The sequence below is a fragment of the Carlito syrichta genome, unplaced genomic scaffold, assembly GCF_000164805.1.
Source record: "Carlito syrichta isolate Samal-C Ts95f unplaced genomic scaffold, Tarsius_syrichta-2.0.1 Scaffold304800, whole genome shotgun sequence".
In the NCBI taxonomy this organism is placed as follows: Eukaryota; Metazoa; Chordata; class Mammalia; order Primates; family Tarsiidae; genus Carlito; species Carlito syrichta.
In genome coordinates, this window is record NW_007248896.1 from 210,124 (window position 1) to 227,584 (window position 17,461).

Here is a 17,461-nt window from a genome sequence, read left to right on the forward strand (position 1 = left end):
AAAACCACACATGTGTATGTGATAGGCTTTATCCTTGTCTGACTTCATTAGTAGGGAGGCTGAGGCTCAGAGAGGTTTACTCATGAGGTAGTCCACAAATAGTAAGTGGCATAGCGAGGACTTGAACCCAGGAATCTGACTCCTTTGGACTTTTAACTACAGTGCTCGTTTTACAGTTAAGATAGCTAGAATAAGAAAATATAGGAGTATACGTGGGGCCTTTCAAGTACCCATCAACACCTGACACCTATGATTTGGACATTATTTGTGTACAGATTTCTCTGTGTCAGACTGTCTGTATGTCTTAAGAATAAGATTTCTCTCTTCTGTCTAAATTGTTGAGTCTGTTACTTTCAATAGTCACAATAAACTGTAGAAAAGTAACTTTTTCTCTTTACAATAATAATACATATTGATTTTAGAAAAATTAGGAAGTAGAATTAAATGGAAAGTAGAAAATAAAGATACCTGTAATCTCAGAACAGAGAGCACCTGGTCAGCATCATTCAGACCTTTGTCTGTAGTTCATGTACCGTGTGCTCATGGAGCAGCTGGGGTCATGTCGTACATCCTGGCTTATAGCCTTTCCCATTCATTCAAAACGGGGACATTTTCCTTAGTACATATTCATTGTGATGAATATTATGTCATTTCTAATGACTTTTTCTTTCAAACAGAAAATTATGAGTCCCACTTTTTATGTGACCCAGAATTTATAAAAGTAGTAATTCAAAACTACTAAGTAGTCATTATTTCCAAACATTGAATATCCACTGCTGTGTCATCTCACATGCTTAAAAAACTTCACAAACTACCTGCAGAATTTCACTGTGTTATGCATTATGTGTAATACTTAATATATAGGTATTGCCCTTATGTGTATAAAACTATGGGGAAATGTGGTTATTTTAGAATGAGGCTAATTTTGTGTTATGACATGTGCGTTTGTTTTTGTGTAGTAAAGGAAGAATAGTAAGACCACATTAAGTTTTTTGAACACCTTAGCTGCATGGCACCCTCATCGTAAACTTTAGTGTCAGGCTAGGTATTCCGTGGAACTTAAGCGCTTAACTAAGCTTACAGATATTTTTCCATACCCTTGGGGCACTAAAAATGAATGGAAATGGCATTAGTTTAGCTATGGACTTGTGGACCTTCTGTCATGGTTGCCTAACTCTGTGTGCTGTGTAGCTGTTAACACAAGTACACCCAAATGCACACAGATGTGAGCTGCATCTGTGTGCCCTCACTCCCCGCTATAGCATTCTAATTTACATATGAGGCTCTTTGTATTCGGCTTACCTGAGGAAAGTAGCAGTCCTGGTTTATATATTGATTCAGAGTGTATCTGAGGTTTCTCCTTTCCTAACTGAGGCATGGATGAATTTATGACCATGTGTAGGTCTTGGCCTTAGTTTCATTTCCTGCTCTCTGTCTCCTTTTGCCTTCAAAGTAGTTGGTATTCTATAAATTCTGAAGGAATCGATGAGGTGGGTCCCACCCCCGACAGTGGTAAAGGAAGATGAGTTCTTGATGCAGCTGTGGCCCCTCCTGAGGTAAAGCAGTGGCAAAAGTAGATACTGGACGCCATTTCAGGTCATGGGGGGCTTACTCTTTTTACTTCTGAGCAGTAATGTTTTCCTGGACGCACTTGGCTGCTTTTATTAAAATACTTGGCAAAGTAGCTGATTCTTGACTGATCTCTCTGAGTGTTGTTGATGCTGTGTCTTTCTGTGGATTAGAGGAGAATAATATTCAGGCGAAACAAGGAGCGTCAGAAAGGTGCTGTTTGTGACTGGATCATTAGAGCTAAAAAAGATACAGAAATTAGCAAAGTGAAGCCGCATTCACCTAAATTGTTTTAATTTATGCTTCTGATTTCAGAGTGATCATTTGGGATCAGGAAGTCACTTCAGTAACCGTAAGTATAAAAGTATGGATTTTCATTACAGTTCACATAGTTCAAGCAAAGAGGAATGTTTGTTTATTTGTCTAACTGCATGTGATACTCCTGCTGCTAAACGTCATCCAACAACTTGTGTTACCTCAGCAGAGGGAAGCCGGAAGAGATTAAGACAAGGCTGCAGCCTCTGACATAAGATCAGATCATCACTGAGGCTCTGGTTTTCCTTTGCCACCTAGATTTAAAGTTGTATATTGCAGCCGGGCTCGATGGCTCAGCCTGTAATCCCGCGCCTTTGGGAGGCTGAGGTGAGTGGATTGCCTGAGCCCGCGGGTTTGAGACCCGCCTGGGCAGCGAGACCTCATCTCTACAATAAATAAAAAAAAAATCAGCTGGGCGTGGTAGCGTATGCCTGTAATTCTGGCTACTTGGAAGGCTGAGGCGGAAGGATCACCGGAGCCCAGCAGGTCGAGGCTGCGGTGGCCGGAAGCGGCCACTGCACTCCAGTGTGGGCGACCGAGTGAGACTCCAACTCAAAAAAAAAAAAAGTTGTATATTGCATGAATTAACAAATTTGCCTTGTTGATCAGTAGACATTTGTCTTGTGATTTTTGAGGTTTGTTTTTTATGGAAAGAAATGTAAACATAATTTTCTGATTTAGAGAAATTAGTCTCAATATAGGTAAGTATTTTAAAATTACAAGTTCCATAAATAGTTATTTATGTATTATTTTTCGACTATGCATAATTGATTTTCACTTTTTAAATTCTCTAGTTTTACACAGTTTCTGATTTTTGTATCCTAGGCAATATTTACTAAGCTATCCTCTATACAACAGTGATATTTATCCTATAAATTTCCAAGAATGCCATTTTTGTTTTGATTGATTGTAAAGTAATATTTTATAATCGTGTAACCTGTTTAGTCTAAGAGCCTTATGTATTTCTAGAAACCAATTTAGTATCGTTCAGTAGGCTGTAGGTACTTTCCTTATGTTTACAGAAATAATGAGGAAAAAAGAGTATTTGAGAACAGAGATAATTCTGTTTTGTACCTTCTGCTTCTCTTTTGTTTGAATAATAAAGGGAAGGAAATAACATCACATGAATTCTTAGCCTACTTTGATATGTATATTTAAGTTAAGATGCTATTTATTTGGGCTTCTTTAGGAAAAGAAGATATGCTTCTTAAACAAGGTCAGATGTATGTGACAGACTCACAGGTAATAACTTTTTTTAATTAAAAACAAATATGTAAACAACATATTTGTGCCTTTATAGAAAGAGTGTGTGTGTATATATATATATATATACACACACATACACACACACACACACACACACACACACATATAGTACATATATACATTGGGTGAGGTTTTCATTATCAAAGAAAAATTGGTCATGCTTTCTTGAGTTTAATGAAAGCAGACATTGCTGTTTCTGGTGCCCTCTAGAGTGTTTTTGATGATGGTGGCTATAATGAGAGATTTGAATTACAGTTTCATGGTCTTTGATAGTAAGCCTCTTTATTAACAGTGAACAGTTAATCCTTCATATTTGCCCCTAAAAGGAGAAGACAGATATGAATAATTAAAAAGTAATTTGTTTTGGTTTTAAAATGTATTTTTCCTTGCAACTAAATATATATTCTATGTTTTGGAAATTCATCTCAAAAATAAATAAAACTTCTAAGAGGTATAGTGTTGTCTGGTTTTCTTACCTGTTCATCTGCTCCTCACATTTACATTTTAGTAGATTCAAGGTTTGAGTTTCTAGCAGCTTCTGTGAACTACAGAACTGATGAATATTTGGACTTTTTTTTTTTTTTTTTTTTTGAGTTGGAGTCTCTGTTACCCAGACTGGAGTGCAGTGGCTACTTCCGGACACTGCAGCCTCGACCTGCTGGGCTCCGGTGATCCTTCCGCCTCAGCCTTCCGAGTAGCTGGAACTACAGGCGCGGGCTACCACGTCTGGCTAATTTTTTGATTTATTGTAGAGATGAGGTCTTGCCAAATTGCCCAGGCAGGTCTCAAACCCGTGGGCTCAGGCAATTCACTCACCTCAGCCTCCCAAAGTGCGGGATTACAGGCTGAGCCACTGAGCCCGGCTAATATTTGGATTTTTAAAGAGTTGTCTTAAATGTCTTCGTCTGTAGGCTGAGTGAGTTAGCCTAGAAGATGCCTGATATCTCTTTAAGATGGGAAATTCTGATTCTAAGTTGAGAGAGTTGTTATCAACTGAGCAGTATTTTAAAAGATTAGATACATATTTGATTACATAAAAACGAGTATGAAATTTGTGAAGTTGTATAAGTAAATTCTTCGTAAATTATAGTACTCTTAGTCTAAAGATAATTGGTAAGTTGAAAGATAATTTAGAAACAGACTGAGGCTGGGAAATTATTCTATGTTGTCAATTTGTTTTCTCCTGATCCAGGGGAAGGCAGTTCAGATTTCACTGAATAACAATAAAATCTGCCTACTCACAATACATGGCTTTTATCAATGAATTAGTACTTGTATCAGTCTTCATGGAGAAAATAAAAGCAGTAAAATTTAGTCTTTCATGATTATATGTTCTGATATTTGTAAATTATTTCACGGAGAAGTTTTATTCTTTTTTTGGCTATTTACTAGAAGAAACAAGACACCAAATTTTATGTTAATATTATATGCTAAATTCTACTTTTTCTTCCTATTTGGGAAGAAAACTTGGTTGTTTTTTTTTTTTTGTCAGTTGATTAACAGTCTGTGGAAAACTCTCATACTAGTTGAATTTATTTTGGTGATATTTTTATAATTTAAAGAACATCATATTAGAATGAACAATAAAGGTACTCAGAAGTCACATATCTAATTAGAAGTTATTAATCTCTAATTCTGTAGAATAAATTGTATATTATAATTGCAGTATTTTTTATTCAAGGATATGTTTTGATATAAGGGTATGATGCCTTTCTTCAGAATTTGAAATTCTAAGCACACTATGTGACATCAAACATAGAAACAATAAGTATGCTTCGATAAAGTTGACTTCATGTGTGGGCAGGTATTATGAAATACAAACTAGCACCCCACGGCCACAGCTGTTTTCCTTCCTCAGTTTGGCAGAATGTGAACAGAACTCTCGAAATGTTCTGAGTGTATTCAGGAAATCATGTCCAGAACTGTTTTTTTTACCACAAAATTCAGAACCACAATTTTTTTTCCATCTTAATATAGTCTGACAACGCTTTGACTCTTGATGCTGCGGAAACTTCCTGTAAATTTGGCAAATAAGTGTTGTAAATGCCTCTAGGCTTCTGTGATTGATGTCTTTCTTTTCCTTTTTAGTGTTCTTCCTCGGGCATGCCGGCCCATATGCAAAGCAGGTCGATGTTGCGACCACTGGAGCTGTCAGTGCCCAGTCAGACGTCATACTCTGAAAATGAAGTGCTCAAGAAAGAGCTCGAAGCCATGCGGACTTTCTGTGAGTCCGCCAAGCAAGACCGACTCAAGCTCCAGAACGAGCTGGCGCATAAGGTAGCTGAGTGCAAAGCCTTGGCGCTGGAGTGTGAGAGGGTCAAGGAGGATTCAGACGAGCAAATAAGACAGCTGGAGGATGCGCTAAAAGATGTGCAGAAGAGGATGTACGAGTCAGAAGGGAAGGTGAAGCAGATGCAGGCCCACTTCCTGGCTCTGAAGGAACACCTGACCAGTGAGGCGGCCGCCGGGAGCCACAGGCTGGCCGAGGAGCTGAAGGAGCAGCTGAGAGATGCCAGGGCCAAGTACGAAGGCGCGGCCACAGAGGTGGGCAAGTTAAGAAATCAGGTCAGGCAGAGCGAGGTGGTTGTGGAAGAGCTGAAGAGAGAGGAGGGCAAGCTGGCGGAAGAGAAGCAGCAGCTGCAGAGGGAGCTGAGCATGTGCGAGACAGAGCGCGAGAAGAGAGCAAGGAGGGCCGCGGAGCTGGAGGGCCAGGCGAAGGAGCTGCTGGCGAGGCTGGCCCTCTCCATCCCGGCAGAGCAGTTCGAGAACATGAGGAGCCTGCTGTCCAGGGAGGCGAATGAGAAAGCAAAAAAACTAGCAGACACGGAGAGGGACTACGAGAAGTCCCTCAGTGAAGTCAGGCAGGTAAGGCGAGAACTGGAGACCCTGAAGGCCAGGCTGGCACAGCATGTCAAGCCTGAGGAGCACGAACAGCTAAAGGGCAGGTTGGAGCAAAAGGCAGGAGAGCTGGGAAAGAAGGTCACGGAGTTAACGCTGAAAAACCAGACTCTGCAAAAGGAAATCGAGAAGGTTCATCTGGATAATCAGCGTCTCAGCGACCAGGCGCACAACCTCACTATTGAAATGAAAAGCCATTATGTTCCTTTAAAAGTAAGCGAAGACATGAAAAAGTCACATGATGCGGCGATTGATAACTTGAATAACAAGCTTTTAGATCTAACACAAAAATATACAGAAAAAAAGTTGGAAATGGAGAAATTGCTGCTAGAAAATGACAGCTTAAGGAAGAGTGTCAGCCGCCTCGAAACTGTGTTTGTACCCCCCGAGAAACACGAAAAAGAGGTGACAGCTCTGAAATCTGATATTACTGAACTTAAAAAACAGCTGTCCGAACTCAAGAAAAAATGTGGTACAGACCAAGAGAAAATATATGCACTTACATCTGAAAACACTAACTTGAAGAAGACTGTGCATAATCAATACGTGCCGGTTAAAACCCACGAAGAGATGAAAACTGCACTGAGCAGCACATTAGATCAGACTAACAGAGAACTGTCAGATGTGAGGAAAAAATGGGAGGAGATACATCAAGAATTTGTAAAACAAAAAGATGAAAATGAAATCTTGAGAAGAAACCTGGAAAACACTCAGAACCAAATAAAAGCCAAATACATAAGCCTAGAGGAGCATGAGGCAGAGGTGAGTACCATAAACCAGAACATGAAGAAGGTTCAGGACAGTAATGCTGAGATCCTGGCCAACTACAAGAGAGCCCAAGAAGAGATTGTGACCCTGCACGCCGAAATCAAAGCCCAGAAGAAGGAGCTCGACACAATACAGGAATGCATTAAGCTAAAATACACTCCCATCATCAACTTTGAAGAGTGTGAGAGGAAATTTAAAGCAACGGAGAAAGAGCTGAAAGAACAGTTATCAGAGCAGACACAGAAGAATAGTGCCAGGGAAGAGGAGGCCAAGAGAAACAAGGAAGAGAATGACAAGTTGAAGAAGGAGCTTGCGATCCTTCAGAGAGATCTAAAGGATAAGGATGCTGTCGTTGAAAAATCTCATGGGATAGAAAGAGCGCTGAACAGACAAACAGAAGACCTGGACAGACAGCTGAAAGACTTGTCACAGAAGTACACAGAGATGAAGAACATGAAAGAGAGGTTCGCAGAGGAAAATGCCAGACAGGCTTCTGAGATACTTGCCGTGCAGAATCTTCTGCAAAAGCAGCATGTTCCATTGGAGCAAGTTGAGGCTCTGAAAAAGGCTCTTAATAGCACAGTCGAGAATCTGAAAGAAGAACTGAAGAACACGCACAGGTGTTATGAAAAGGAGCAGCAGGCAGTGACCAAGCTGCACCAGTTACTGGAGAACCAAAAAAACTCTTCCATGCCCCTGGCAGAACACTTACAGATTAAGGAAGCATTGGAGAAAGAAGTCGGAATCATCAGAGCTAGCCTGAGGGAAAAGGAAGAGGAAAGCCAGAACAAAGCTGAGGAGGTCTCCAAACTTCAGTCCGAGGTGCAGAATACTAAACAAGCGTTAAAAAAATTAGAGACGAGAGAGGTAGTAGACTTGTCTAAATACAAAGCAACAAAAAGTGACTTGGAGACACAGATTTCCAGCTTAAATGAAAAGTTAGCCAATCTGAATAGAAAGTATGAGGAAGTGTGTGAGGAAGCTGTGCATGCCAAAAAGAAGGAGCTGTCTGCAAAAGGTGAGAAGGAATTGCGACATTTCAGCATTGAGCAAGAAATCAAGGACCAGAAGGAGCGGTGCGATAAGTCCTTAACCACAATCACAGAACTGCAGAGGAGAATCCAAGAGTCTGCTGAGCAAATCGAGGCTAAAGATAACAAGGTAGGCACAAGGCCGTCCGCATGGATGCATTGGAGACCCCTGTGCAGACCTGACTGAGAAGGAGAGCAGGGCTCCACTGCCGTGTCCCACAGACAGGTCTATAAAAGCAGTCACCAAGTGACCATGAATGCCCCCTTTCCAGTGTGACTACTGGTGTGCAAAAAAAAAAAAAAAAAATCCAAACTGAGAAACAGTGAAGTCACACAAAAATCCCAGAGCATTTTTTCCTACTCTTCTGTTGGCTGGTGCAGCCAAGAATTGAGGGAAATTGGGGGTTCTCAAGGCTCACTTGTCTTGTAGATGAATAGGTAAAATCCATTGGGTTTGTGGCATCTGGAGGACAGGGAGGAAAGGAGGGGAAAAAGAAGCTATGTTACTGGGCTACAAGAAACCAAGGACATGGGGGAACATTCCAGACTTGGCCTTGGCACTCACGTTCCAGTAAATTGAGCCCTCCAGTTCTGTTGTGTAGTCTGTCTCCCATATCTTTTTACAGACTAGTCCCCTTACCCCCCTTTCTACCCAGTTGAATCCTAGACATTCTTTAATACCTTATCCTCCTTGCTTCCTATCCAATGTGGCCTACAGCCAACAGTTCCTCTTGCAAGATGCATGTTCTGTTTCGGCTTTGCCATCCATTTAAGACATCTGTATGACCACGTGAGAGTTTTATGGTTGACTGCCGACCTTAGCTTTCATTCTCATGCTCCAGTTCACAGAATAGGTACTCAACACTATTTTTGAAACTGGTAGTTGTATAAAGTTTGTACTATGGATATGAGATCTAAAGACTGACTGCCACTGTATCCATTCAATAAGTTATTATCAAATGCCTTCTACATGCCACATGCTGGGGAGATGTGTGATGAGTGAAAGCTGACGCAGACCCAGCCCCCCTCAGTGAAGAATTCAAGGCGAACTTCTGACACATCTTCTTTTATAATCCAGAATTTAGATGCTCTAAGCTTGTTTGGAGGGTGGTTATGAATATAGTAATTGTGTAAGAGCTAGTTGTTAATAGCTACTTGTTCTTGTTGCCATTTACTGAACACATACTATGTGCCAGGTATCTGTTTATAATTGCATTTGATTTTCTTAACTCTGAAAGATTTTCTGCCTTCCATCAATATGGAAACTATGACTCGAAAAAGTAAAGGAAAGTAGACAAGCTCACACAAGTCAGCTCTGTCTGACTTTAAAGCCTGTGCTCTTTCCAGCCTCCCTACTTTTTTCCTCTCTACAATAAAGTAGTCCTAAATAATATTACACTTGAAAGGAACAAGGCACTTAATGTCAGTTCTAGATTTAATGAGCCCTGCCCTTTTACTTTCCATACTTTGTTGGAGGGAACCCCCCCTTCCTGTGTTTCAAATGTTATCTGTGAGATAGTATGTATACCTTTCATAGATACAGATATATTTTCTAAAAGTAGGACCAAGTTCATACTCAAGTCTTAGAATATACACATATTTATTCTTAATTTGGTATTACTTTTAAAGAATTTGCTGAGAGGAATTAAATGAGATAGTGTCTATACTGTTGATAACAATCTTGGCAATATTCATACCTCCGTTTTTTGGTATATAAAGTTTATGTCTCAAAAAAGGAATGATTTCTGTGTGAAGATGTTCATTACAAAAGAATAAGTAAATAATATATTTCTCCTGCACTTTTTTAAAAAAAAAAGATAACGGAACTGTTGAATGATGTTGAGAGATTGAAACAGGCACTCAATGGCCTTTCCCAGCTCACCTACACAGGCGGGATCCCCACCAAGAGGCAGAGCCAGCTGGTGGACACTCTGCAGCACCAAGTCAAGTCCCTGCAGCAGCAGCTGGCTGTGAGTGACCCTACACAGGGCTTCGCGGTAATCCGTGCCGGTTCACATCAGTTAGTTTGCAAAGCTGATTTGGAAGTTACACTGATTTGTAGCTATGTTTGGGTCCAAGAACGCAAACATTTTTGTCAAAAGTTACGTATCCTGGTGGTTTAATGATATTGGCTATTTGGTGCCTACTGTACACTAGACACATTAATGTTTTATCATACATGTTTTACCTCTAAACTTTATCTTCATCACCATCCTGTGGAGCACATTGTATTCCTTCCATTCGATTCTTAAGGAAACAAAGATTAAAATGCTTGATTCCTGGGATCGCACAGCTGGGATGCAGGCCTGGAACTGGCTGACAAGCCCAGTGCCTTCCTCATGGCAGTGCCCTCTCTACCCCTCTCCAAGATGCTGGTTCGCTCTGCTAAAGCAGATGTTTAATCTGCTTTTATCTTTATGATTAGGATAGGTATTGCTGTGATTTTAACCTTATAACCTTATATGTTCAGAGAAAGCATGTGGACTTAGAAGCTAAAGTTGGGAGCTGCAGTCTGAGCTCTGCCACTTATAGGCATATGACATGGAACATTCCCTGTAGCCCTTGGCTTCCTCATCCATATAATAGGATAATAAGAACGGATTACTTGTTTGTTTACTTTTTAAAAAATTTGTGATAAGGTCTTTCTATGTTACCCAGGCTGGTCTCGATTTCCTGACCTTAAGACATCCTTCTGCCTCAGCCTCTCAAGTAGCTGGGATTACAGGTGTGCATCACCACCCCCAGCTCAGCTGACATTTTTAATTGAATAAACTAATATGCATTGAAATACTAGGTAAAACATGGCCCAATCAAATGTAAATTGTTGCTTATGCTTTCCTATCTTGTAGGAGTTGGTTGTGAGTTATTTTTGAATAGAAAAAAATTATTTTTTAAGTGTTTATTTAACTCTGTTGGCCTGCAGATTAATTATGGCAAATTGCTGATTAGGATCTTATCAAAGGTATATAGTATCCTTTTAGCCACTGGAAATATTTGTTTTTTATTTATTGTTCATGACACTATCAGGGATGAAGAGAATAGACCGTTGCTGTCTCCAAGGAGTTCTGGGTAGTTAGAGAGGCAAAATACAGATCCGTAAACAGTAAAATAACAAGACGAGAGATGTCAAACCAAGAGTTGAGAACGCTGTACAAGATTCTGAGTGATACGGGTTCCCAGGAAGGAAAGATGTCTGGTATGGTGGGAGCTAGTATCAAAGATAAGAGTACTAGACTGAACTTGTAAAATAGATGGTGTCTTGGTAGGTGAAAGGAAAACAAAGGCTCTTCTATCCAAAGAAAAGAGTTTAAGACAAGGCATGGAGGTAGTGTATGAGTGGCATGGCCAGGGGCAATACAAGGCCTGCCCACACCCAGTCCCCCCTTATCCGCTGGGGAGATAGGCCAAGACCCCCCCCCACAATGCCTGAAACTATAGATAGTAATGAACACTAGATCCAATATTTTTTCCTTGTATAAAAATACCTATGGTAAAGTTTAATTTATAAATTAGGCACAGTCAGAGATTAGTAGCAATAGCTAATAATCGACTGGAAGATTTATGACAATGTACTGTAGTAAAAGTTATGTAAAGGTAGTCTCTCTGCCTATCTTCAAATATGGTGTAGTTCTGTACCAGGGGTAACTGAAACAGAAAAAGTGAAACTGCTGATAGTGAAACCACCCATAAGAGGGGACCACAGTATTTGGGAACAAATGTTTGAAGCCACATTGTGGAAGTCATTGAGAACCAAGCTGATAAGTTTAGAGTCTCTCTTGTACATGAAGAATTGTTGCTCAAGGTTTTTGAGCCAAAAGTGATATGGAGAGAGTGACCTTAGTGTGGAGAGCCTGAGAGGGAATTCATTGTGGAGGGAGGGAGCCAGAAAAGGAGGCTTGTGCAGTCATCAAAGCATGTGGTGAGTCTGTGGCAGTAGATGTGAACCAGGCAGTGATTCCACAGAGCTTAGGTGTGGCGTCACTTTCACTATTTATGTTCCTACACATTCATTTGAGAAGTTGATACTCTTGTTATGGATTTTTTTCTGCTTCCAATAGGTCCAAGGTAGTTTGCTTCAAGAAGTAGCAGAGACACTTTAATAATAATGCTAATGTTTTGTAGCATCAGGTCTAAGGCCAGCATTGTGACAAGCCTTGTTGTTTGGAAACATGAGTCCTGATACTCTGATCTGTCCACCTCTCCACCCTTCTAGGATGCTGACAGACAGCACCAGGAGGTGATCGCCATCTACCGGACACACCTTCTTAGTGCTGCCCAGGTAAAGAAGTGTTTCTCCTTTGAAAGGAATATTGTTTCAGCGAACATATTTTTTTATTTTCAGATAAATGTATGTGAAAGTAATTGATGTTTAAAGTAGCTACACCCCATATGCTTATTTTAAAATATGCTTATTTAAGATGTCTCTTGTAATCATGGTTTGTGTATCTCCCAGAAGAATTTGCGAGGCTATACGGCAACACGGTGTCTCAAATGTGGTGCTGTCTCAATCTGCTTGTCACTCAAACTTTAGACAGTTTGGTAACACGTGATGACAGCACACATTAGTGGTGGTGCTCGCTAGAGATCATGCCTTGACCTCCACACAAGGCTGTCAGCGAGGAAAGGAGAGTGGAAAGGACTTCTTGTTTCTTGATAACTTAGGAGTATCTAAATTGTAGAGAATAGTAGAAAACTAAGAAAACGACAACTGGGATGTTTGGTGCATAGAATTGTAATAATTAAAGAAAAATTGATTTGTTAAGAGATGATTGATTATTTATTTAGCCTTAAACTCAGTGAAGTTTAGGATTATGAATTCTCTTATTTAGAGGTATATTAGAAAGGTATTGTTTAAAAAAACCTTTCTAAGTTATGTTTAACATACGAAGGACTCTATGCCTAATGCCCTGTGGAAACCCTATGAGCAGCTACTCCAAAATTCGCAGAGTAGCTTCTTCTTCAGGAAGAAGACATATTAAAAGAGAGATCATGGGAATTATTTGGATTTGAGGTGTGTCAAACCACACAGTAAAAACAAAACCTGAAGGAAGGAAGGCAAGACGGGTGTTGAGAGAAAGCTTCCAAGAAATGCCAGTTTCAAAAAGAGAACTAGATAAAATTATAAAAAGAAAGATACTTTATGACATCAAATTCTTAAAATCAACAGGCCTGTCTTTTCCATAGCAGATGGACAGGAAGCCAGGGAAAAGAATGAATGGAGTGAGAGAAGACAATGTCTGCAGCTCCTCTCTTGAGTTTGTTGTGATTTTTTTTAGAGACTATTGAGGGACACTGAAGAGGAAGCGTAGGAGGGAAATAGTAGGGATGCATAGAAAATCTGTGTTGGAGAGGGTGAGGGACTCACTGGTATTGGCTGAGGGAGGAAGGGCTTGCTCTTACCAAAAGACACAGTTGACGAACAAACCTTTCTACCTTGTATAATATGCATTTCTGAATTAGAAGTTGTTTTCTACTGAGTCCTAATGAAACATAACAAAATCAATTGGCAAAGGAAATAGTCTTGCCTTTTGGCATCATGAAGTTAACTAAGAAATTCTATTTAGTCAACTATGGCTGATGTTTGAGATTTATACATCCTGCTGTTATAGAAACAGATTTTGGAAGCAAAACTTTTTATATTAATAGGAAGTGTTGTGCTAAAACCTATTCAAGTGCTCCAGGAAAAAAAAAAAAAAATATATATATATATATATATATATATAGTGTTGTAAGTCTACCATATTGACTTAATTAAGCAACTCTTGCCACCATTTTAAGTTTAAAGTATTTATTTATTTTTAATTCATGTAAAAAAGATGTTCAGCCTCAAGGAGGTTGAGCAAAGAGGTGCTGTCTTCCTCCCATGTGACTGGCAATATTAACCAAGTTGCTAGTCTGTGATGTCCGCCAGTATGTGGGCAATGGGCATCTATACCCTGTTGGTAGCAGTGCACATTGTAGACTCTCTACAGAGGGGAATTCTATAGTTCTTCACAAAATTAAAAACTGAGCCTGCTCATTGACCCAGGAGTTTCTTCTCTGGAAATCTGTTCATAAAGACTGGAAACACCTAGACTGTCCATTGTTAGGGCAATGGGTAAAGAAATGTAATACATCCATACAGTGAGATGTTATACAGTAATTTAAAATAATTGGGTAGCTCCAGGGGAATATTTCTGTGCACTACATAAAAAAGCAAATTATAAAATATATGACCTTGTTTATGTAAAAATCTAAATATGGGGATTTTAACATCAATTACTTTTCTAATTAAAAATCAGAACCTCAGCAGCAGCAACAGCGGAACGTTTCTTGTTGTTTGCTTTGTTTGTTTATGACATGCGCCACCCCTGTCATCCAAGGCCATTAACACAGAAGAGAAGGAGGGAAGTGTGCCCATTTGTCTTCTGGTCATAGATGTTAAGGGCAGCTGGTATACTTATTTACTGACTTTATTTTTGTGAGAGAGCGTTCTCCTCCCTTTTCCAGTAGTTCCTTTAAGTACCACCACCATGGTGAGGACTTAGCATCCAGTGAAGCACAACTGGTTATGCTCTATTATAAAGGCTTTGCCTTTACAGTTTTGGGTAAACAAAGAAGCTGCCGTAAGATACTCCTCCTCTCTTCTCTCCCTCCAGGGTCACATGGATGCTGACGTTCAGGAGGCCTTGCTCCAGATCATACAGATGCGACAGGGCCTCGTGTGCTAGTGGCAACCCTGACCTGCAGCGTCTGCTGTCTCCTGCTGGTGCTGAGCATTCCGGGTGCATCTCTGTGGTCCTTCTGGGCCTCATTGTGCTAGTATAATGAGAATAAAATCCATTTTGTTTCAGCAGTAGATTTTTTTTTTAATTAGATGAGTATGTTACTGACTTTTTCAATATCAGTTCAATTCTTATATTCTGAATGTGTTAATTTTGCCATTAGGCAAACAACCTAGCACTTTGCCTTTGTTGGCTAGATATTTTTAAAACTTTGAACCCCTAAGAAAACATGAGCCATCTGAGTGGGTCCGTATGAAGAGGGGTTTGGTTGAAATAATTGTTTAAAGATCTCTTTCAAAGATGGATTTGGTTGGTGGCCACTTTGAATCAGAAGACTTTTAGCTCCTCAGAGCCTTGAGACCCAATGTAGTTGCAAAGAAGGCGCTGTGACTTGGCTGGCCAAGTTGCATCTTTATTGAGGTAACTTAGTGGAGTATCTCTGGCTTTTTTGGAAGTACAGATTTTTTGCTTCTTACATGAATAACTTTTATGTCTTTTAAAATAAATTTATTTTCATACATAGTTTGCAGTGCCAACTTACATTGCGATGAGGAACAGGCAGGAGTGGACATATCAGGAAATTATAATAAAATGGCCTCATAATCTCTAGAGTGATATCTTCATTTTTACTTGTGACTTTTCTTGCCACATTATTTAGAGAACAATGATCAACGATGTACTAGATTGTTCAAAGTGTCAAAAACTTTTGACTTTTTTTAAGCAATTATTTGACATTTGCTACTGTAGTAACCAAACACTCATTATGTATGCATCCTCCAAATGCTTCATACTTATTTATAGGAAGGTTGTACTAATGAGATTAATAATGTGAAATGCCATTTTTCTGTAAAATTTGCATTAGAAAATTGATTTTATATAACATTTTTTAAAGGTTTTAGACAAAGGTGCAATAACACAGTAAACTATAAGAATATAGATAGCAAGAGATTAATGAAATTAGACAGGTTTATAGTAAATACTGTGACTTAACCAACCATTTTTATTAATGCCAGCTCATTAAGGAAAGTGTATATGTCTTGTTATCTCTGTTAACATTGAGTTACCATTCAGTTTGAAAATTACTGATTTGACCACTAATGAATAACTGAGCAAATGAATCATTGCAGTTGAGTTTTCTTACATTGCAAAATGGGCCTTAGCAATAATCTTTGAACATCCTGAGCCAGATTTTTATCCCATTTCTGTATAGGAGGTTAGAAGGGCCACCAAAATAACTTCTCATACCAAAGAATACACCATTGTATTTTTTCAGTGTGGAAACAACAATGAAAAGTCAGAATTTAATTTATTTTTAATTCTTGAAGTAAATCTATACAGTTTACACAAGAAATATCTGGTTTCTTTATTATACTGAATGATGTTCTTCAACATGAAATGTGTCACAAGTTTTAGGTTACCTATTTCAATAGAAAATAAAATATAAATACAAATGAAAAATAAAAGCTCTGCCACAGAGCACAGTTCTAGGCTGAACCACTCATAGTCTATGTTTTCTTTTCCTTATTATGAGTGGGAAGGGAGCCTTATGTGTATTTTACCTTGTTTCACGAACAAAACATCAATAAAGTTTTCTCTAGAATAGTGTAAAAGATTCTCAAGTTAATAATTACCAGCTTTGGGGAATTTGGAGTAGGATGCTATGAGTCCAGAGGACAGAGAATGATCCCCTCTTTCAGCATCTAGAAGAAAATAGCAGCTCACCCCACAATCTCTCTCACTTGTTGATATCAAAGACAGAAACTGAGCTTGCAACACTGAAGACTCAGGCTTTTTAGTTAGTAAATAAGTGGAACATAGACGGTGGACAACGCTGGTGTCTCTGCCATTCTGCATGCAGAAGGATGAGACCTAGACGTCTGGCCAAGAGCAGGGAAAAGCCATGTTGTCTGAGGCGTAATGGGTGCTCTTCGTCATGTGTGATTCTCTGGGACAAATCACTGAATTCCTACTGCAGCACCTTTCTTTGTTGCAAGCTTTATTACTCTTCTCTCATGTCATTTTCTTCTCATCACTCCAACTTCATTAGAAAAGCTCATTCCTTTTGACAGAGGGTCAGTGGCATAAAGAATTGGCTATTAAAATAAAATCAAATATTTATACAATGGGCATCTTAAATTTTAATATTATAGTGCCTGTACTCATTCAGCTGTACCCGCAGTGTTCTGAAATCCAAGATGAATTTAACTTAATCTTTCCTATGGCTGACTTTTTATTTAACCCATTTCTCTTGACCCTCACCACATTTTGTGCAGTTTATGGTGTTCTGCTGTTGGGAATGCGTTGACTCTCGTTGCTGCTTTAGAAATCCTGCATTTTTAGAACGTGAGCATGCCCCCACACCCTGTGTTAACATCTTTCCTCTGACAAGGACCCAGGACTGTTTTCACCCACATGCTTCCCTCAGAATGTGAAGAACGATTCATGTTCTCCGGCTCCCTTACTTCAGAGTAGAAAAGGGAGGAGGTTTGCATTAGTCTTTGGTGTTCATGGTGACTCGCCGCCTCAGTGCCTGCCTACAAGAACGCCAGGAGGTGGACAGCCATACTTAGGAGCTTCCCTTGACATGTGTTGTTCCACCCTGGTAGAAGAACACTGCTTCTTGCAGCCTGTCTACTTCTCTCATCACTGGATTCAGCAACCTTGTGGTGATCTGTCTCTTCTTGCGAGTTCTGTGCAACAAAATGATGGCAGGCAGTTTCTCTGGCACCAGAACACAGAACAAAAGAGAATTGCCTGTGATGAACATGGAAAACATGTCTGCTCGTGCTTAGCAGAGGGAAAGAAAGAACCCAGATCTGACTGTGGGCCCCTACATTTCATGAATAGTTT

General features: G+C 39.6%; 1 protein-coding gene across 1 annotated transcript in view; it reads left to right on the top strand.

The window, feature by feature from the left end:
* UACA (uveal autoantigen with coiled-coil domains and ankyrin repeats) overlaps positions 1-14,685 on the top strand; it is a 44,355-nt gene extending 29,670 nt beyond the window's left edge. The window contains 8 exon segments of the mRNA XM_021713917.1: positions 1,885-1,921; positions 3,074-3,126; positions 5,239-7,977; positions 9,665-9,817; positions 12,061-12,126; positions 14,486-14,519; positions 14,522-14,563; positions 14,566-14,685. Of these exon segments, the coding sequence (XP_021569592.1) occupies positions 1,885-1,921; positions 3,074-3,126; positions 5,239-7,977; positions 9,665-9,817; positions 12,061-12,126; positions 14,486-14,519; positions 14,522-14,563; positions 14,566-14,654 (3,213 nt within the window). The 3' untranslated portion in view covers positions 14,655-14,685.
* Positions 14,686-17,461: the final 2,776 nt, after the last annotated feature.